The sequence below is a fragment of the Martes martes genome (genome assembly GCF_963455335.1).
Source record: "Martes martes genome assembly, chromosome: 17".
Lineage (NCBI taxonomy): Eukaryota > Metazoa > Chordata > Mammalia > Carnivora > Mustelidae > Martes > Martes martes.
Window position 1 is genome coordinate 28,194,559 of NC_137905.1, and position 22,598 is coordinate 28,217,156.

Sequence of the window (22,598 nt, forward strand, 5' to 3'; positions counted from 1 at the left end):
AAACACTATCTCCACTGCATTAGGTATATGAAAATTTCTTGATAATCAACATTTTTTTTTGAAAGCTTGATTTAAAGAACAATTTCAAGTAAACTGATAATCAAGTTAGGAGTGGGAATGGTACAAACTGTGAAGCTCTAGGTCCATGGCTGAGTTTGGGGAAACACCAGGTATTTCTGATAGAGTTATAGGGCAGGGAGGACCTTTCTGGTGGCAACTAAGGAGGGCCAGAGCAGGGAGACAGTCTGAGTCTCAAGGCTGTAGACAGAATGGGTATTGAGACCTTCATAGGCAGGGCCCATGAAGATGCCATTTTGAGCTGGCAAATTTGTGCTTTCAGAGTCACTTACTTGCCCTGCCAGCAGCCTTCTTCCTCTGCTCGGAAACTTGTCTACTTCTCCACCTTGCTCTGGGTTCTTCTGGCCCCCTAGGCAGTTCTGGAAACTTCATTCATGCTTGAGTCTCTGGAATTTATAATCCTAAAATGTGTGCACAGATGTCAGCAGAAGATGGAAACACTGAGGCCCAGAAGAAAGAAAGGATTTGTTCAAGGACACCCTTGATTCTGAGAAAGAATCAAGAGAGAACCCAGGTCTCTGTAAATGGTCTCAAGGCCATGGGCAAGAGCATGCAGCTGCTTAGGTCAGCCATGCCAGGAAGGGCCTGCTGGGAAAGGCAGGAAAACAAGTTGCCTTTGTTCTGAAGGCATTTTAAAGAACCATGTGTGGGTGGGTCTCGGCAAGTTAGGGTCAGGTTGCAATCTAGCAAACACCACTGACCACCCACTCTATGGCCCAGACCCAAGCTAAGGTCTTTGATGTCTGAAAAGCCCTCAGTACTTGAACCTTGCAGCAACCAACCTGTCTATACACATGCGCTGGGATTTTGGTATGCTCGATGTTTAACCCACACCAACAAAGTCTGCAGGGCATGCTGGGAACATTTTAGAAATTCCCACCCCATCTCCCATTCATCTTCTTGGGTTTGTAGTCACCTCAAAGGTGGGCAGTCTGAACATCTAAACGTCTGATACGGGCAGTCCCTGTCTTCCTCACTCCTCATCATCATACCTAGGGACTGCTGTCTACCGTCGTTCGCTGGATTTCAGGGGACAATGTCAAGGTTCCATTTGAACCATAAGTGACTTTTGCTGAATTAAGAATCAAACCTTCAGAAAGGACTCCATCCAAGTCCCATTTCCATAATTCCTGGTGTGGTCAGTGGCTAGTCAGAAAGGGACTTAGAGCTGGGGAGAAAGATATTTACCGGAGGACTTCTACTAATCTGTAGACGTTTACAGAGCACACGCCTTTAGCAAAATATACCTGACAGCCCCTTGCTCTGACCTTGAGGGAGGCTTTCCCCGCCTGCTTGTGTGGAGTTCTGTATCCAGCAGGCACATAATACCTGCTCATGACAACCCTGCCTCTCTCAGAAAGTGACTCCTCTGCGAGACCTGTGCGTTAGATCGATGCTTCCCAAACGCACCATTGACGTTGTTCAAGTCCTGCCCCCAGATCTCCAGGGGGGCTGAGCAGAAGGACAGAATTTCATTATGTACCCCAGATAATTCTGATTGCACCCACCTAACCCCAAGCACTTGGGAAGCCCCATCCTGGGGCTACACCTTTACCCCAAGGGCAGTGTGGACTGTGCCGGGAGCCAGATGGTGATGTTCCTGGGTCCCGAGCCGGATCTTCAATGACCCACCTGAATGCTAAGGACAGGCTCCAACAGAACCACGTATAGGAATTTCACCTCTTTGGACTTGTCTCCTCATATTTACGCGGGGGAGCTGGGTCTAGATCAGAATTGCAGACACAGCTCAAGCCAGTAGAAATACTGCACTGGGCTCATAACATGATTTCTTAAAATTTGAAACCACTTACAAAAATCGAGAGAGATCACTGAGTTCTGGTTTGGCATACCTACATTGTCATAAGCCAAATGTTCGTTGGAGTTGAGAAGTCTTGCCTCTTTAAGAGAGGGCATGTGCTCTGTCCCACAGTCCCCACCGCATCCTATCAAGCTCTTTTGGCCAGCTTCATTCACTGTTTGTTTGCTGCCTTCCCGGCCCCTGCAGACACTGGAGTTAAGGTCCTTGCCTTCCCTGATGCCCAATGTCCCTTGTATTTGTTCCATCCCGCACGCCCAGAGCCTGCCACACTATCCCTCCCCAGCTTACAAGTTAATCATCAGCTTCTCCTTATGTAAATCAGAACAGGAAAGTCTTGCTTGGCCAATTCTTCCGAAAATCTTGGTCTGCTGCCTCTCTTCACCAGCCGGTGTCCTGTGTTTGCCCGCTCAACATTCGTCTGCTAACAGGAAGCCCTTTCTTGCCCCCGACCGAAGCTCTCTGAGGCCGGCTGCGGCTGTGAAGGTGCAGGGCATTCAGGCAGGCCAGCCGGATGAGTGGGGAGTGGGGGCACCGGGGCCAGACCCTGATCTGGGTTGTTTGGGTCCTTGCAGCTGCCACCAAGGGTGAGACACCCCGTGGGAGAGGAGGGGTCTCAGAAGATGGGGTAGGGGAATTTCCTTACCACTAGTGCAAACAAAACTATTTCTTGGAGGTCTGAAGGCTCATAAAAGGCTATGTGAGTAACCTCAGGGCCCCTGAGCAGTGTCCTGGTGTTACTGAAAACCTTCCTGCGCAGAGTCTCCTTTGTGGGAGTGGGGAGAGCACGGTGCTGCCCTTGGGTTGCTCACACCTTGTCGGAGTTTGGAGAGCCCTCTGTCCCAGGCACTGGGGAGGGTCATAGGATGGAACCCTTGCTTTGTACTAGTGCCTGCCTGGACAGGACTTTCTCTATTAAAATGACATTAGAACAGGTAGCACCAAGACGCCTGAGTCCTGCTAATAAGTAAACAGCTGGGCAGTGGGCTTCTCAACACTCTGTATTCTATGTGGAAACCGAGAAGCTTACACTCTCGGGTTCCCAAAATATCATCCTCCTGTCCCTGGGGGCGGGGGAGCTGATGTCAGGTAGCATCCCCATGAGAACTTTTTGTTTTTATATGTATATTTATTTTCATGTATATTCAAAAACATAGACCTAACTCATCAAAAAGCACAATTCCATAGATGTTACTGCTTAGGAGTGCCCTGGGAAGGATTTTTAATAGTTTTTTAAAATTTAATTTTAAGAAAAATCAAAAAGCTCATAGTTGGGTAGGGAAGGCACAGACATGCCAGCAGGTGTGCTGATAGGTATGAAAATGACCCTGGGCCAGATGACTCTGTGGGACCCTAGGATCTGCAGAGCCTGGCATCTATCAGTTGGTGAGTAAGGGAAATCCGCACTGTGGAAGGGGAGAGTTTCCTTGTTCCCCCAAGAGGATTGGGGCAAATTTTGTGACTTGATGCTGTGCTCCCAGGAGAAACGAAGTCAGCACTCTGATGCAGGTGGCTTCTAAGGCAATCTTAAAAGAAGCCATGGACAGCGGTTTATTGATGGGGAGTCTAGGTCCTTCCTGCTGCATGACCCCTGGGCCAAGAAAGAGTGCCCCCACCGAGGGGCGCTCCTAGCTGGGCTCGTTCCAGTTCTCCACCCAGCCACTCCTGATTCTGCCCTGTGTGTTCCCTCAGGGCCAGCCACGGACGCACCAGTGAGGAGCACCAGGCTGGGGTGGGTCCGGGGGAAGCAAGCCACTGTGCTGGGAAGCACCATGCCTGTGAACGTATTCCTCGGGATCCCCTATGCTGTGCCCCCTGTAGGACCCCTGCGATTTAAGAAACCAAAGCCTGCCTTGCCCTGGAATGACTTCCGAGATGCCACGTCCTACCCTAAATTGTAAGAGCAGTCTCAGTCCCGTGGTGGAAAGTGGCCTGGGCGTGGGGTGGAGCACTGCAGGGGAATAAAGGTCATGCAGCTCCCTGGGAAAGGTGGGGGCACCAAGGAGGAGGAGGGTTGACCACGGCCTCCCAGCTGGCTGATCAGCGGGACCACTGGCAGTGGTGTTCAGAGCATGCGGGTTCCTCGGGCTCCCCTCTTGGGCTTCCTGAATCAGCATCTCCAGAGCTGGGCCCAGGAAGCTGGTTCCACGGAAAGGTGTCTAGGGATCTGAGGACCGATCAGATTTGGGAACGGCTGTGGCAGACTTACTGAGTCTTGGTCCAGGTGTTTCCATGTCCATCTCCACCCAAGGTCCAGACTGGCTGAGGGCTTTGAGGTGAAGAACCACGCGAGAGGGATCTCAGCTCTAGTGCTCTCTGCCCGATGCAGGGAAATCCACAAACACCTGTGGAGTAGATGCATGTGTCCTGGGTTGGGAGCCCCCGTCACTGCCGATGTTCAAGCTGAGGTGGGTGAATCGTGATGAGCATAGGTTGGAAGGTGAGACTTGAAAATCCCCAAGAATCTTCTGCACTTGATCTTAGCCAAAAGGCTGAGAAGCGATCCCTGAGAATCTTCTGATGCTCAGATCCTGTCCAGTCCTCAGGTTGGTTCTTGGTTCTTGGCCTTGGGGTCCCAGGAAGAAGGAGTACCCTGGTGCCAGAAAGCTCCCTAAGTCGCAGAAGAAGACCCCATGGGGCTCAGGGACTGAGGACATGAAGCTGAAACTTATCTGTTCCTTCCTTCATGTATTTATTCAGCTAAGATCCATTGAGAACCAACTCAGTCACTGCCTCTCTGTAATGTCCTGGGGGATATATGGTGGGCTGGTCACAGTTGCCCTGAACGACCTTGTGGGCTGGTGGGGGTGCTATGGGCATAAATAATAACAATGATTAAAATATAAAGTGATGAGGGCAGCCTTTTAGGGGGTCAGAGAAGGATGCTGAGAAGGAACCACCCACCCAGCCTAGGAGTCATATATTGGTCTAACTCAATCTTACTGTGTCATAGCCTCAGTGCTAGGGACTATGAGGTACAAGGTGACCAAAACAGCTTTTGGCTGGTCACATGTGAGTGGGGGAAGATGGCAACACTCATGTGCAAACGTAAGAGAACTTCAAGGAAAAAACACAATGTATATAGGTGTTTCTAAAGAGCTGTGGTCTAACTGGGGGGATCTCAGAAGGCTTCTTGGAGGAGGTGGCACTTTTACGGAATCTGAAAGAAAGGGAAGAACATGAGCAAACAGATATGAGCAGAGAGCACTCTGGGCATAGGGACCAGCCTGAGCAAAGGCTTGGTTATAGGAATCTCCCTGCTCATCTACCTCCATTGGTTCCTGGTGAAAAGGCCTAGAGATGTCCTTTTGTCCCTCTGGGAGCAGAAAAGGGAGCTGCTAGAGCAAAGCCCTTGGTATGTAACCCAGTGTCTTGCCCTCCAGTTTGGGGAATTGTTGAGCCATGTTGAATCTTGATGTATGTGTGTCTGAATTGTGGTAATGGCTGTAGGCATGAGTGGGTGCTGGAAGTTAATGATACAATTATTCTGCACAACCTGCTTTCCTACCCAAAAACCAGATCTAAAAGAATTATAGCATGTTTCTCTATTTGTGCCACCGTGGCGGGGACGGGGGAAATGATTAGATTTTGTACCAATAGCTCCCATAGGCCTCTTCTGCTCAGACGCGGGAGGCCACTAGGCCTCTCTGCTGTCACAAGACCTGGCCCCTCCCAGGCACGTTTGCTGACATCAACTCTGAGATCTCTCCTTCCTTCCTCCAAGGTGCCTCCAGAACTCAGAGTGGCTTCTCTCAGATCAACACCTTCTCAAGGTGCATTACCCCAAATTGGAAGTGTCTGAAGACTGCTTGTACCTTAACATCTATGCGCCAGCCCATGCGAACACAGGCTCCAAGCTCCCTGTAAGGCTGCCCGCCATGCCCAGGGCTCCAGGGACCCATGCAGAGGGGCTGGGTGTCTAGAATCAGACCTACCCCCTGTTGGGTAAAAGGGAAATGTAATCACTTGACGCATCAATAACTCTTAAAAAGTCATTTAATGACAGATTCACTTTATCTTCCTTTCTGGTTGCTTCTTTGTTGGCAGTGGCTTGACTTGAACTTTGATTTTTAGTTTGTTTTGTTTTGCCCCTCTGTTGAGTATTTAATGGTCTGTGAACATTTAGAAAGACACTGCTTAAAAGGACTCTGATTTTCTGTTTGCTTGTTTGGGAAGTCCTTTTTTATTTTTTTAAGATTTTATTTCTTTATTTGACAGAGAGACAGTGAGAAAAGGAACGCAACCAGGGGGAGAGGGAGAGGGAGAAGCAGGCTTCTTGCTGTGCAGGGATCCCGACTCGGGGCTCCATCCCAGGACCCCGGGATCATGACCTGAGCCGAAGGCAGACGCTTAATGACTGAGCCACCCAGGTGTCCCTGGGAAATCCTTTTTAAAGAGGATAATTTCATCCTCCAGTTTTTCTGTTTGCAGTGAGGACGGGTAATAATATTAAGTATTTCATTTAAGAATGTGAAGTATCTCTGCATAAGTGAGTGGAAGAGGTAATGATTTTTTTTTAAATTTTTTTATTTTAAGAGGTAATGATTTTTAACCACACCCTTCTCTATCCTCTTTCCCCTTTGCCAGTGCAATGGGAGACTCCCTAGATTGGATCCTAACAATATATATTGAGCACTGACCATGTGTCAGACTCAGTACATTATCTCATTTAACCCCCACAGTAACCGGATAGTAAGCATTATTGGACCCACTGTACAGATTAAGAAGGTGAGGCACAGGAATGGCATAAGTGACTTACTCCACGTTGTACACACAGTAAATGGCAGGTCCGGTGCCAAAGACAGAGCTTTGTCTGGTCCTGTCTTTTTCCTCAGTGGCTTTATTCTCTTTTCCTGCCCCAAGAACTGTAGTCCCTAATATAACTTTAAAAAAGAGAAGGGCAGGGCACCTGGGTGGCACAGTTGGTGAAGCGTTGGACTCTTGGTTTCTGCTCAGGTCGTGATCTCAGGGTCATGAGATCAGGCCCCGTGCTCAGTGTGGAGTCTGCTTAAGACTCTGTCTCCTCTGCTCCCCTCCCCACCAACCTGCACACACTCTCTCCCTAAAATAAATAAACAAATCTTTTTTAAAAAGAGAGAATGGAAAGGATTTATTAATAAGTATATCAATCCCAATAGTACCATGTGAATGTTTTATGTTCCCCGGTCCCAATTTTTCTAATCAATATGGTAAAGTTTTCATACTTCTTCTCCCTGTCATCTCTCCTTGCTTCTCTTCTCTCTGTAGGTAGGGGAAGGAGTTAAGTTAAAATAGCTTAAGTGGTTTGGCTCTCCTACATGACTTACAATGATTTCCATCTTCCTGTGGGTCATAAGTTCAGTGATATTTAGTTAATACTTTCTGGGCACTTGAAATTGTTCTAAGAACTTTAGATGCAGGATCTTGTTTAAATTTCATGATAACCCATCAGTGAGATGCTTTCATTCTTCAGAGTTTACCGATGAGAAAAATGAGCCTCAGGGAGGTTAAGTAATCTTCCCAACATCACACAGCTCGTCCGTGGCAGAGCTGGGAATCCAACCCAGGCACTTCGGTGCCAGAACCCACAAGCTTACCCCTGGGTCTTCTTCAAAAGACAAAGCCTCTGATGCTACTTAGAAAGGAACGCTTTCTATTATATTTCCCTAAAGAAAGAAAGTCCCAAAATGCATGGGGAGGGGATGTGAATGCCTGGCAGGTTGACTGCAGAGGTCTTGTCCCTTCCGCAGGTCATGGTGTGGCTCCCTGGGGGCGCCTTCGAGACTGGCTCAGCCTCTATCTTTGATGGGTCCGCCCTGGCTGCCTACGAGGATGTACTGATTGTGACGACCCAGTACCGACTAGGAATATTGGGTTTCTTCAAGTGAGTGTCCCCACGCGACCGACACCCTGGGTCCCCAAGGCACAGCTGTGTGATAGCCACAGGGGATTCAGTACCCAGCCACCTAAGGAGGAATGAGCCTTCAGTGATGTTGAACAAATGTGACCCAAAGGAGTTAGGTAATTTTTGCTGCTGTAACAGATAAACCTCCAAGTCTTGGTGACTTAAAACAAAACAAAACAAAACAAACAAAAATCTCTTTCTCATTCAAGTAAGGTCCAGCTGAGTGATCCTGACTGAAAACGGTCTTTCTATGTGGTCCATCAGGGACTGGGGTCCTTCCATCTCATGGCTTTGCCCTCCTTCAGCGCCCAGACCCTCTGCATTTGACCGGCAGATAGACAAACAGCTCTCACGCAATCGAGTTCTTTCTGGGTCAGCCTGGAGGTGGCGCTTGTCACTCTTGTTCATATATCGTTGGCAGAGCTCAGCGCGTGGCCTCACCCAACAGCCCGAGGAGGTGGAGGAGTGTAGCCCCAACGCGTGTCCTGGAATTTGAGGAGGCAGGGTGGGTGAGTGGTTATAGGGCCTCACATCCGGCCTCCTCAGATACTCCCCTGGGAGGATCACTCCTTCCCTCTCCACAGTAATGGCCACCATGCATCAGACACTCACTGTGAGCCAAGCACAGCGCTGTGTACTAGCCATACGTTGCTTCAGCTTGCCCCAGAGTAATCCTACGGGAAATGTATTGTCGTCATTCCCATCCTGCAGTTGAAAAGTGCAGGCACAGAGAGGGGAAGCAACTTCCCAGGGCTCACAGAGCAGAGCTTGACCACTTCTGTTATCCTACTTAGAACACAGCAGACCCTAAGCCCTGGCCAGGGGGCAATGAGACGACACCAGGCAGCACTTCCGGGAAAGTGGCAGGGAGCCGAGTGTCCCCTTTGGGGACTCTCAGTGTTGTGGGGGAGATACCACAGACCACACAAATATCCATGCCACCAGGCAGGATGTGATTAAGGCCCTGAGGGTGCCAGGTGGGAGGGTGGTACACACAGGAGGGAGTTGTGAGGAATCAGGGAGGCATCACAAGAGAGGCGGCATTGGAATCGCACCTCCAAGACGAGGTTGGGTTTGAGAGGAGAGGCTGGGGAAGAGTGTCCTTGGCAAAGGAGCCGCCTGAGCAAAAGCTGGGACGTTGGAAGGAAGTGAACTCGCACAGGGGCCGGGAATGATATTTGCAAGCTGTGCTGGGGGCCCGTGGCCCTGGCCTGGGGCTCTGGGGCTGCCATGGGGAGAAGAAGGGCTGAGAGGACCCAGAGCGATTACACTGTCAGCTGCTCTGTACAGGGGGATTCCTCTGGCAGAAAGGGTTCCGAAAGTTGTTCCTAAGATCTGGGTCCTAGTAGGCAGGTAGATAAGGATGTGGCAGGAGATGGGTGTGGAAAGGCCTCGAAGGCGAGGCCAGCATGGGGGCTGAGGGACCCAGCCGTGCCGTTCTCAGAGCAGCCTATCAGGACGGTCACTACAGAGCAAGCGGGGGCTGGCAGGAGTCTGGTTGGGAGGCTACTGCACAGCGTTGAGGCCGGCTGTCGGGACAAAGTGGGGTGGTAGTTGAGTAACCAGAGTGATCGCGAGCACGTACACAGCGCTTACCGTGGGCCTGCATGGCCAGTCTTCATAACCACATGTGACACAGGCGTCACAACTAGCCCTGTTTTAGGCCTGAGAACATTGACAAGAAGCAGGTTAAGTGACTTGCCCAAGGTCACCCAGATCGTAAGTCAGATTGTGAATCTGGATAAATGGAAATGGAAGAATGGGAACCCATGTGAAAACCACAGTGGGTTGGAGGTGAAATCGGCAGGGCTTGGCTCCTGACCAGATGTGGGGCTGCTGGGAGAGAGAAGGCAGGGCTCATGGACTGGCACAGGGAACCAGCAGGAGGAGCCATGAGGGGACTGGAGAATGGAGGGGAGTAGAGGGGAGGGGCTACTCGCATACGGTGTGGACCACATGGATATTTTGATAGGTGTTTCACTCTTATTACCATTATTATTCATGTAGTCATTCCCTGGAACCTCTGTGCCCAGGACGTCTAGCTCCCTGGTGCAGACCAACTCTCGGGAACGGGAACTTTCTGGAATCCATGGATTCAGGGGAGCCTAAGAATACCCTCATATTGCACTTACGAGATTGTGCATTTTTCTGGGGTATGTAACTTTTGTCGGATTGTCAAAAAAACCAAAAACGAAACCAAATCCCAGCAGAATGAGAGCCAAGCGTGGCTTTCCCTACTGCCCTGCACCTGCAGCCTCCTACCCTTCTGCACCAGCCAGAGTGGCAATGCCCTGACACCCTCCCAGAGCTCCACCTTGAACTCCCTGGGCTTCGGGAAACAGATTGAGGTCCACTGAGTTTTCTTACCTTGCCTCTTGCCCCAGCACAGGGGACCAGCATGCTCCAGGGAACTGGGCCTTCCTGGACCAGATGGCCGCCTTAACCTGGGTCCAGGAGAACATCGAGTTCTTCGGTGGGGACCCACGCTCTGTGACCCTCTTTGGCGAGTCAGCGGGAGCCATAAGTGTTTCCAGCCTTGTGAGTTCTTCTCTCTGCGGGGCTTGAACGAACCTCGGTGTGGGAGGTCACAGAAATTAGGACCATGAATCACTCGTAGCTGATTGGTGCTTTCATGCTGAATGGACACTTGTCTCCCTCAAGCCTCCCATTGTGAGTTAGGAGCTCAGTCTCCTTTTGTGGACAAAAGCTGTCATCAGGAAGAGTTTAAATGAGCTGCCCAAGATCACCTAGTGAGTCACAGTCTGAAGAAAAATGCCGTACTTACATTCATAGGGTCGAAGCCCTAGTATCTAATTACCAGGACAGATAATTACTCATTTAATAGAAAAATTTAGCTAAAACTAAAGAAACAAAGGTTGCATATAACGTTTTATTTCAACTTCCAACATAAAGTGTGCATTTCTTCACCAATGGTTTGATACAGTGTTGTATCTTTTCAGAGTTGGTCTGTTGGCCCGAGATCCACCGTGGGCTCTGGGCATAACCCCCTGCCCCCAGATTCATGTCCTCTAACAGCTGCTTGAGCTTCTTTACAGTGAGCATGAACTTGAGATGCCTGCATTGTAGTCTGAGTGCGGCGTGCTCATGGAATCTCCCACTGCCTCCCCACATATCTTATACTCTTACCTTGTTCACACCAAATTAATCTGATGGCACTATTTTTCAGCTACTTGCTTTCATCAAAGTTTCTTTCCCCAAACATAATTTTGTTTTCTTTCTACACGCGTACTTCACTGGTTCCCACGATACCTCATCGATTAGTCCATTACAGTAGCAAGTGTAACCGACAAAAGCAAATCTGGGAGCAAACACACTTGACTCTTGGCCAGAAACTGGTGGGAATAGAAACTTGCGTGGTGCTAGAAAACACCCCACTGGCTCCGAGTGGTCGGCATCTCCTGGGCTTCAGCTAACAGGTTAATCACAGAAGGCAGTTAACATGGGAGTGGGTTAAGAGAGCTTCTGCCGTATAGAACTTGACAATATACAAATTATTTTTCTATCTTCAAGATAACTCGATAAAGTGAATTAGAGTAAACCAACTTTTACATATATGCTAATAGCCTCCATTTTCTGAGTGTGTAATATTTGACCAGGGATCGTGCAAAGCCTTCTATATCTGGTACTTCTGCTCTGCACCATTCTGTGAGATGGGCCCCATTTTTCCTCCCAGTTTTATAGGGAGTAAACTGATATTCAGAAATATAGAAAGCAACTTGCCTGAGGTTCTCCAGCCTGGAAGTGAAGGAGTTAGGACTCACACCCGAATGTTTGACCTCAAAGCTCCTGAGGAGTCTGGGGCTCAGAGACGTTAAATAACTCACCCAAACCTTTGGTGGCTCGTCGTTGAATTCCCAAGCTAGGGCTCCCCCCGCCCCCATATGTGTAGAGCTTTTAAAGGGACTACCTGGGAAGGTTTGTTTAAAGAAGGATGGGTGGTGTGTGTGATGGATGGGGAGTCCCCTGCATAACTTGTCCTGGTCTCCTGTGCTCTCTTTCCAGATTCTGTCCCCCATGGCCAATGGCTTATTCCACAGAGCCATCATGGAGAGTGGGGTGGCCATCATCCCTTTCCTGAGGGCCCCCGACGATGAGAGGAATGAAGATGTAGGTACCTTGTTAACACCTCTTTAGCTTCCTCTGCTTGGTCACGGGAGAGCTTGGGCAGGTGTTGATAGACCGTGTGCTTGGCCGTCCTTACTGACCACGGTCAAAGAATCCATGCTGGTCAATGTGAACGTTATTGCTCCGTGGAAGGCCTGGTTCAGGAAGTAGATCTCCAGTGCAACATGGCTGGTGTGCACAAATGTGTGTGTGTGCATGCGTGCGTGTACATGAGTGTGTAGGTGATAGTTCTTGCATCTTATTCGTTGTTCTTTGTCTGGGATATATTACTCAGTCCCCTGTGTGGTATACAACTCATCTCCTGTAACTGCTCCATTCCACCTAGAGTACTATGTTAAGAAAGAGCCTGAGGCTGTTTCCAGTTCAGTGGAAAAGAACACTGTGAATGAAGCATGTTGCCTGACATGAGCTTGTGAGGGGACAGTGAGGCATATGCCCAAGGCTTTTGTCATCTGTCCTCTTGCTTTAGTGCTCTACCAGGCAGTGAGGACCTGGAGGCCAGGGTTATGTGTTTCATGTCCCAGTCTAGTAGGTGACTGTCGATGTTTGCCGAATAAATGAGTTAACAACTGAGCTGATTCAGCCTATGAATATTAGCACGGGGCTGTGGAGCCATCTCCTGGGGACTGTGCATTTTAGTGGTACATCTGCTTAAACACCTTAGAGAAAATAACAGTATATGCCAGGAGCAGAGGCCTAGAGATAGAGCATTGTGAACGTGCTCCCAATACACAGGACATACTGATTTGGGGAACACGATACATCAGCTTTCGGTTTGTACACATCCTTTTTCATTCGGCACACATCTACTGAGTGTCCCTTGTCTCCCCAGCTCTATGGTAGGACTTGTGGGTTTATAAATGGAGACATGCCACACTGACTTGAGAAGACCATCATCTTTTTATGACAAGGAAAAGTCTGGATGGTGGTCCTTGAGCTCCTACAGTCGTAGGCAGGTTTTGTATGTTTGTGCATTTTCCCAGGGAGAGGGTTTATATCTTTTATTGGCTTCTCAAAGCCTTTGTGACTCCCAGACACTGAGGAACCACCACTTTCAAGGGATAAGTGCCCAACGAAAGTTCAATGACCGGGCAAGACAGTGTTTAGGAAAAGGCTAGGAAGAAAAGGTGGGAATCCTCGAGGTGATGGGAAATTAGCAGAGGAAGGAGTTCATGAAAGGACATCCCAGAGGAAATGGGTATAAGTGGAATTGGTGAGAGACAGGAAAAGATGTTGGGGGTTTTCCAGGCTGCGCTGGGTATGAGGCTGAGCAGAGCTGACGGGCTGAGACCGAGCCGGAGTCATGTCTCAGGGCAGATAAGTCATGCTTGCAAAGCTGCTCCTTACTCTCGGGGCTCCTGAGTTCTGGGCTCAGAGGGGCCTAGTGCCAGTGGAGCCGATGTCATAGCACTGGTGTCCCCGTGACCAGGAAGCTTGAATCCGTTCCATAGCTACGGAGTGCCACACCCCCTCCGCCAGCTCCAGTGGTCGCTAAAGATGGCCAAGAGGGTCAGACAGGAGCGTAAAGAGGTCCAGGGCCAGCCTGACCTCAGTGCGCACATTCTGTTACACGTTCGTGGGGGTCGAGTGGGGGGTGGGCAGGCTTCATATAGGAAGGACCTGCCAGGGGTTGGATGAAGGACTCTTTTCAATTGTCATTTTCTGGGCGGCTTCCAGGGCTGTGCTCTGACCCAGTCTTTCTCTGGGAATAGTTGCAGGTGATCGCACGCGTCTGTGGCTCTAACGCGATGGACTCGGCGGCCTTGCTGCAGTGCCTGAGGGCAAAATCCCCCACGGAGCTGCTGGACATCAACAAGGTGGGGAGGGGCAGGAGGCTCCGGGGGCACACAAATCCCACCACTCTCTTACTTACTTTGATTTGGGACTTTGGGAAGATGGAGGCTGGGATTCATAGTAATGGCTGTAGAAACACAAGGTAGGTAATGAAGGATAGGTAATGAAGGAACCTGTGGGCCAGGGGTGCTGTTTAGCCTGGAGAAAAGCCAGGAAAATATGAAGGTGGTCTCTAAGTCACTGAGAAGAGGGACCACACCGGTTCCACATGCTGCCAGAAGTTAACTCAATGCCAAGAGCAGGAGTTCTGTTAGGAAGCCATTTTGGCTTGATATAACCACGAATTTTCTAAAAACTCAGTGGTCTGCAAAAGGCCAGCTCCTAGAAAAAGTAGTGAGATAGCCATCTCTGTAGGGATGCAAGCAGAAGCTAGATGACAGCTGACAAATTTCAGTTACTGCGTGATTCATCGGACCAAATGAGCTTCTATGTCCCTTCCAATCTTGAGAGCTTCTAATGGTCCTTGGAAGAGCGAGGTTATTATCTTTCAGATTCCAACATTTGTTGGGTAGTTATTTAGCATGGATGAAGGGTCTGCTGTGAGTTGTGCTGGAATGTGGGAGCTGTTTGACCTTGACCTGATATTGTGTAAAAGGTCTTTTGTGTACTCCCTTCCACCCCTACTCCCAAACAGAGACCCCAAAAAACCATGGACAGAGCCAGGTGTTACTTCCTGAGCCCAAGAAATATCCAGCCAGATGAAAGGCAAAGACACACCGGCCCCCACCACTACTCTGGCCACCTCCACCCGCACCCCTTGCCCACCCCCAGTCAACCACTCTGTATATGGCATTTGACCAGTGATTCGCAAACTTGAGCATGCATCAAAATTACCTGGAGGGTTTGTCAAAACAAGTTGGCTGCACTGCATCCCCAGAGTTTCATATGCAATAGGCCTGGGCTAGGGCCTGAGAATTTGTTTCTAATAAGTTCCCAGGTGATATGCTTCTGCTGCTGCTGTCCAGGACCCATACTTTGAGAACAACTATTGTAGGCTCTTGTGTTTTTTAGGTAGATACTAATTATTATCCTTATTTAGCAGATGAGGAATCCAAGGCAGGAAGCTGAGCCCCTTTGCCCAAGTAAGTGGCAGGGCTGGCCAGGCAGCACTCGGGCCTTGGGATGGGCCAAAGGTGGCTTAGTTTTCCTTTCGTAATGCAGTTTGACCACTGCTGGAGTGCGTTGGCTCTGCTGGACTAGGGATTTGGGGACAGCGGGTTTTATGAACAGAAACACATGCTGATTTTTCTCTTCTCCCTTATTCCAGAAAACCAAGTCTTTCACTCGAGTGGTTGATGGTTTTTTCTTTCCTGATGAGCCTCTAGACCTACTGACTGAAAAAACATTTAATCCAATTCCTTCTGTCATCGGAGTCAATAACCACGAGTGTGGCTTCCTGCTGCCCAAGGTAAGAATCCCAGCTGTCCTCCCTATCGCTCCCTCAGCAGTGAGGCCGCTGCGTGCTTCCACGCGGAGCGCTCCTGTCCATGACGCCAAGCACTGTGAGGGAGCCCAGCAGCCAGGGACACAGAGATGACCCTTCCCCTCACTGGCAGAGGGTAACTGAGGACTAGGAGTAGCCATAGCCGGTGTCTGCTCTGCTCCTCATAGAAGGCTTAGGGAGAAAGAAACAACTCTATAAGAAGTAAGGGAGGAGGCTTTCTTCAAAACATTATAAATGATTGTTTCAAATTAGCATGGTTACTGCTTTGAAGATGAAATTCACGCAGGTTTGGAAAATCTCAGGCCTTTCCATTTTCACATCCAGGCTTGGTTCTGGCATTTTAACTTCCAACAGGGCTCTTGAGGCTTGTCCAAGTTGCAAAATCATGGAATCCCTTTAGTCATTCAACAAGTATGCATGGAACGTTTGCTACCTGCTCTGCACTCTTGCAAAAACCAAGCATTTGGTAGTAAACGAGTCCCCCGGCTCTGGCTTTCTGCAAGCCGCCGTCTGACTGGGGAGAGCAGGTGGAGTGCAGGGCCGAGTAGCTGGTTTCAGGAAGGGACAGGTGCTGCAAAGGACATAAGCTGGTAGGAGAAGGCCTTTAGGGAGGAGAAGGGGTAGAGAGGAAAGGCTTCTCGGGGAGGGATCGTTGGTGCTCAGGCTGAATGCTGAGAAGGAGCCGTGATTCCTTGACCCTGACATGTAAGAAGCCCTTCCTGATTTGAAATAAACTTTTCATCTGTCCTTCGAAGGGAGGAATGCTCAAACTCATAATATCACCATAACTCAATTATAGAGACCAACCCCCTCCTTTTAAGCTGAGGGAGAGGAGATAATGAAATACAGAGGTTTGCCAAGGTTCAAGGCTAGTTGGTACTGTTTAGAACCAGAACCCAGAGTTCCCTGCGCTATCAAAGGCATGTTCTGCCATGATGAACTGGACCTATAGAGCAATGATTTTGGGCAAGTGGCAGTGGGGATCTTTCTCCTCATGTGGTGAATGAGGCAACTGAGTCACAGACTGTGGCTTAAGGAGGGCTCTTCAGTGCTTCCGGGTCTGTGCCAGAAAGAAGGCAGGTGCTCCTGATGACAGCCGCCACCACTATAACCACTGCGACCAGTCTTGAGTGCCTTCCACGTGCCAAGTTTATGCCATCGGCACAACAGCTTGTGAATCAATGCAAAGCACTATCAGGCCTGTTTTTTGGTTAAAGAAACTTAGCCTCAGAAAGGGCGAAGTTCCTTTCCAGTCTCCCGCTGGGGAGGAGACAGTGGTGTATAATTTTTTTCATGCACTTAGGCTCTGCCATTAAATGTTGGGGTTCTCTGTTGACCTGCTCTGTGACCTTAAGTGAACTGCCCAACTTCTCTGAACCTTTATTCCTTTAACCTATGAAATAGGGTTGATCTTACTACCTGCTTCACACGCATCCATCAAATAGCCTGGCATATAGCAAGTGCTCAGTAAATGTTAGATATTGGAATTATTCAAGTGGCACCATGGGATGTGGTGCTCAGGTCTGCGTAGCTCAGGAGCCTGGGTCGGGGCTGTTATTTCACGTGACCTTCCAGTTATATCCCCTGCTGGCCATTGGTGACCATGGGCAGTCCTCCAAAAACAAACCTCAGCTTCTGAACATATAGAGAAGTTCTTAGTAGTTGAAATATACTTGCGGATAAATTGAATGACTCTGGGGGTTCCCACAGATGCCAGGAGACAGAGACGTTTAAATATTTACCCTGGCGATTTATTATCCCAAGATTTTCAGCAGAAAATGTCAAAGGGAAATTCATTTGACACGTGGAGAGTACTTGTACCCTCTCATGTGTTTAAGCTGTAGTACTGGCCAGGGAGGCGTCAGTTAGCAAATTATTACCCACAGCTTGTACTAGGCCCCCGGCAGAGCCTGGGTTCTTAACCCCCAGCCTTGCTGCCTTGCTGGCTGTCGGTGAACTGCTGGCTTCTCAGAAGCCCTGATGGCAAAGGTCTCGAGAAAGAGAACAGTAAGTCACTAGCTTCGAGATTTCCTGGCCTCTCTTCAGACTTGATGCCAGAGCCAAGCTATAGCCTGTACGTTAGCCAGGGCTGCCAGAACAAAATACCACAGACCGGATGGTTTAAACAACAGAAACCTAGCTCCTCACAGTTCTGGAGACTGGAAATCCAAGATCAGGGTGTCAGCAGGTCCAGTCTCTTCTGGGGAGTCCCTCCCTGGCTTGCCCGTGGCGGCCTTCTCCCTGTGTCCCAGTATGGTCTTCCCTCTGTGTGCTCACATCCCCGGTGTCTCTGTTGTGTGTCAGAATTTGGTCTTCGCATAAGGCCACCAGTCAGATTGGATGAGGGCCCCGCTAACGTCCTCCCTCTCATTTAATCACTTCCCGACAAACCCTATCTCCACACGGTCACATTCTGAGGTAGTGGGGGTTAGGGCTTCAACATGGGAATTTGGTGGTGGGGGGACATGTCAGCTCAGAACATGGTCTTTCCACACAGCAGCCGCTCAGGCCCAGTAAAACCACAGGTGTGGCAGGGAATGGCTGCATTTTAGCAAACGTGGGAAGAAACATCATTGCTTCACCAACCTATGGAGGTTCTCCTCCATGTCGCCCCGTGGGGGCTGAACAGGTTCCTGCTCTCCCCAGCCTCTCTTCTAGAAGGCAGACACTTTGGCTCTCAGAGAGAACGCTTTCCCTTCTGGTGACCTGAGGTGCTCACGGAGGACGCCCTACTTCTCTCCACAGAAGGAATTTCCCCAGATCCTTGGGGGCTCCAACAAGTCTCTCGCCCTGCACTTGCTGCACACGGTCCTGGTAAGTGAGCTCGGACAACTGAGTTTTCAGAGTCATCTATTTAACAGACCTCCTTGGACCACACTCAGGACAAGAGGCTGGCGTTATAGACGTTCCCATTTACTCATTCAGTGAATCTTTGCTAGGCAGGGTTCCACAGTCCCTTATTCAGTCTCCAAATCCAAGGAGCTCTGAAAACCAGCCCACGGGGCAGCCACATCTGCCTCAGCCGGGAGGTGGCCGCTGGTCCTTATCGTTCCCATTCACGTCATTCGTCCCCCTATTCAGGTGCTTTTCTGCAGAGACGGTACTGTAGGGACAGGGATGCCCCCCTCCAGAGCATGTGACATCGTATGCAGCCTCGGTACTGAATTATCTAGATACAGTCCGAAACGTTCTAAATTCTGAAACACACCCGGGACTAGGGACCCGTATTCACTAGACACCAGCCGGGCACCGTATTAGGTTCCAGCCAGACCAAGGACCATTACTCAATCATTTACTCATGGACTCCCTGCACAGATATATCAGTATTAGGTCTTAGCCAACCGCTAGAGGTAGGGATGGATTCCTTTCTCTTCTTTCCTCCTTCTTGCCTTAAACATTTCCCCAGCATGAACTCTGTGCCAGGTTCCTTTCTGTCGCCTATTCACGGAATGTATGTTTGTTGAGAGCCCACATGCCCCAGAGCTTCCCCACGCCCTGAGAGCAGTGAGAAGCAGGCTCTCCCTTTCTGCTTGCAGGATCTGCAGACCACAGGTGGATGGAAGGAGGAGGCACTTCGGTACAGTGTCTTAACAAACCAGAGCAGAGGAATGTCCAAGGCCCTCTTGCCCACAGGAGGGAGCAGGTAGCTCTCTCAGGGAGAAGGGCCTTGAAGAACGAGTTAGGTTTGTCCGGCTCCTAAAGCAATGGGCTGGGGAGCCGGAGGACCCAGTGTGGGCAGTTAGGAGCAGAGGAGTGTGGTGAGGTCAGCTGCTGGGGTTGGCTGCCACTCGAGGAGGAAGCTTCCAGCTTCTATATGCTGTGAAAGGAATGTGAAGCTCATCCCGGGGGCTGGGAACAGAAGAGTGACGTGATTGATTCCCATTTTGGAAAGAGCCTTCTGGACACAGAGTGAGCCAGATTGGAGGCAGGGGATGTCGCAGGCCTCAAGACTCAGAGGGGATGTTTGATGAGTCTTGGCTGTCCAGTGATGAGAATCGGGACTAAGGTTTGAGAGATACTTAAAATGTAAGTCAGACAGCGGGACCTTTCAGGCTAGATTGGAGATGACCTCATGGAGGATGGCCTCATTGATCTTGGCCTTAGAAAAGGGGAAAATTCGAGCAGAGGCTACTTCAAGAGGAGGAAGGATCTTGAGGCAGTTCCCAGGAGTGGGAAGTAGGCTTTGTGGGAAGGTGCAGGAGGACGGGAATGGCGTGCAGTGTCTCCTAGGTGGCAGAGCAAGAAGTACTTTCCAGAGGTTTAAGTTATTCTCTGATGCAGAAGACAGAGCCCTGCTCCAGAATCCCAGGGGTCTGCATGGCGACTGTCCCGCTGGGGCTCGCCGAAGGCTCCACAGAGCACTGTACCCACCTTGGACACCTCGAGCTCGTAGGGGTCTGCTGGTCATATGGTCTAAGTCAGGGGCACTCACTTGCACCAGAACCTGGAGTTGCTCTGGGCCTGATTAAAAACACGCAGCCTTCAGAGGACCCACTGAGTGGGTCTGAGCAGTGCTCCCCGGTGTGCTCTATAGTGTCCCCAAATTCCAAAGAAACTTCTGCCTGGCTGTGCCTGTTGTCATGTGGCAGGTGAGAGGGTGATGGTTGAGGTGCCATGACTTGTGCCAGCATTTCCCAGACCCCCAGATCCCCAAGAACCTCACCAGTGTGGCAGACCCTGAATCTTCATGAAGTTTACTTTGCGACAGCTGACATTTTTGCTCGGGACGAGTTGAGAGATGGAAGCCTGGGAGGCAACCCGTGCTGAGTCAGGAAAGCTCAGAAGGTCCTGTTCAGGGATTTAGCAGTGGGTCTCAGGGGGGACTGATGGAACTGAAGACAGGCTCTGTGCCAGCCTGCACATTTCTTTCTTCGGATCTCATGTAATCCTCCAAACAACCCATTTTTTATGGATGAGGGAACTCCAACCAAAGACTAGTTCAAATCTAAGAGCAATGGACTGGAGGCAGCAGCATTTCCAGAAGCAGGGTCCCAGTAGTAGCCGCGAAGGCGTATGCTCAGAAGAGTCCCACCCTTGGTTGCCAGGGGTAGGTGTTTCTGAAACATCTCAGGGAGGCGTGCGTACTGTGATTAAGAGCACGCATTCCGGCTGTGTATATAGACTTGCGGAAGAATCATGGTTGCACCAGTTTGGACAACCACTTACTCTCTCTAAGCCTCAGTTCCCTCATCTGTGAATGGGGCTAATTTTGATATTTGCACCATAGGGTCACTGCGTGGATGAGATAAGACATTGCACATAAAGACCCCAGAATCATCTCCACCCAAGCAAATGCTCATCATGTTGGCTATCGTTGACCTGAGTCTCCTGTGACCATGATTTTTTTTACAGCGCATCCCCAACCAGTATTTATACCTTGTGGCAGATCAGTACTTCTCCAACAAGCACTCCCCGACTGAGATACGAGATAGTTTTCTGGACTTGCTTGGAGATGTGTTCTTTGTGGTCCCTGGGCTGGTCACAGCTCGATATCACAGAGGTGAGTCTCTGAGTACCCACACCCGCCACCATACAGCAGGGTCACAGTCCAGCAAGGCCAATGACTGCCGAGAGTCTTGTGGCCTGATAACTGGCCACCTGCTCTGCCCTTTTGTTCCCTCAGTGAGAGGGAGTTCCCAAGAATGTGTGGGATATAACCTTGCACGCTGACTTTTGCAATTTCCGTGCCTTTCAGGGTTCAGGGATGTTGGCCAGTTCTGTTGTCTCTGCTCCTTCTCCTTCAGGACTGTGCAGAAAATTCTCATCTCCCCATGACTTGGGAGGACTCATTTCCCAGATTCCTTTCTATTTAGAAGTGTCTTCCCAAGCATTTTAGCTCTAAGGAGTAGTGGAGCAATCAGAAAAAGAGTATTATTTGTGGGGATACAAACCTTGTCTCCCTCCCTCCCCGCCCTAATTCTTTCTCTCTCTCCTCCTTTCTCCCTCTCTCTCTTTTTCTTCCACTCCCCTTTTCCTCCTCTTTCCACAGTTTTTTTTTCAAGTTTTTTTTCTTTTAAAAAAAATTTATTTATTTGACAGACAGAGATCACAAGTAGGCAGAGAGGCAGGCAGAGGGAGGTGGGGTGGGGAAGCAGACTCCCTGCTGAGCAGAGAGCCCGATGTGGGGCTTGATCCCAGGACCCTGAGATCATGACGTGATCCAAAGGCAGAGGCTTAACCCACTGAGCCACCCAGGTGCCCCATCCAGTTTTTGTTTTGTTTTTAAATCCAGAACCTACCATGTGCCTAAGAGTATCCTCAGCCCTAGAGATACAGCAGTGAACCAAACAAAGACCCTGCCTCCAAGAAACTCAGATTCTAGCTGGGGAGACTGATAACAAAGAAGTAAAGATAGAATGTATATGTGTTAGGTGGTAATATAAGTAAGATAGAGTAAAGATAGAATGTATATGTGTTGGGTGGTAATATAAGTAAGATAAACCGGGGCAGGGAATAGCAGTTGCAGGGAGCTCTGGGATTCTGTATCATAAGGTCTATGGAGGAGACAAGAGAATGAGGACCAAGAATTGACTCTTGAATTTGGAAACACAGGAGTCACTGGTGACCTTGATGTGAACTATTGTGATGAAATGATGTATGTAAAAGTCTGGTTAAAATGGATTCATGAGAAAAAAGCAAGCTGATCTTCAGAAAATAATCACAATCTCAAAATCTCAGCAGTGGTTTTGGAAAAAAGGAATGAATTGATTTTAAAACTTTACATGGAAATGCAAGGATAGCCAAAACGATGTTGAAAAAGAATGACAAAGATAGAGGGCTTACAAGTCATCTGATTTCAAGTATAATTTTCGAGATGCAGGAATTAAGAAAGTCTGGTATTGACTGAAGGATAGAGTAGAGAGTCCGGAATATGATTAGCCAATTTTTGACAGAGGTGCTGAGATAATTTAGTGGAAAAAGGAAATTCCGTTAAACAAACAGAGCTGGAATAACTGGTTATTTATGTAGAAAAAGTGAACCTCAACCCCCTACCTCACACTATATACAAAAATCAATGTGAATTGAATTGTAGATCCAAATGTAAAATCTAAAATTGTACTGAAGCAAAATTAATACGTATTTTTTTGCTCATCAAAAAACACTGTTAACAATCTTAGCAAAAATGGTGGAGGAGGGAATTCCAAAAATCTGTTCCACCACAAAAGCAGTGAATAAACTGGTAAGTACTGTCAGAATCAATTTGATCAGAACCTGGAAGCATATCAAGGGTTTATCGCAAGCAAGTGAACATTTAATCAAGATATAGATCCTTGGGTCTCAGTGAGAGAGTATGGCATTTCAACTTACTCTGCACCATTTCTTGCTACCAGCTAGGCAGTGGCCTTAAAGACAGCAGCCCACATTTATAGAATAGG

General features: G+C 49.2%; 1 protein-coding gene across 1 annotated transcript in view; it reads left to right on the forward strand.

Moving 5' to 3' along the window:
• The first annotated feature begins 2,390 nt into the window (after positions 1 to 2,390).
• CES5A (carboxylesterase 5A) overlaps positions 2,391 to 22,598 on the forward strand; it is a 28,671-nt gene continuing 8,463 nt past the window's right edge. Inside the window, exons 1-10 of the mRNA XM_080828918.1 lie at positions 2,391 to 2,481; positions 3,587 to 3,791; positions 5,619 to 5,757; positions 7,624 to 7,757; positions 10,163 to 10,316; positions 11,802 to 11,906; positions 13,637 to 13,741; positions 15,046 to 15,186; positions 17,968 to 18,036; positions 20,575 to 20,722. Of these exons, the coding sequence (XP_080685044.1) occupies positions 2,409 to 2,481; positions 3,587 to 3,791; positions 5,619 to 5,757; positions 7,624 to 7,757; positions 10,163 to 10,316; positions 11,802 to 11,906; positions 13,637 to 13,741; positions 15,046 to 15,186; positions 17,968 to 18,036; positions 20,575 to 20,722 (1,273 nt within the window). The 5' untranslated portion in view covers positions 2,391 to 2,408. The remainder of the gene's footprint in view (positions 2,482 to 3,586; positions 3,792 to 5,618; positions 5,758 to 7,623; positions 7,758 to 10,162; positions 10,317 to 11,801; positions 11,907 to 13,636; positions 13,742 to 15,045; positions 15,187 to 17,967; positions 18,037 to 20,574; positions 20,723 to 22,598) is intronic.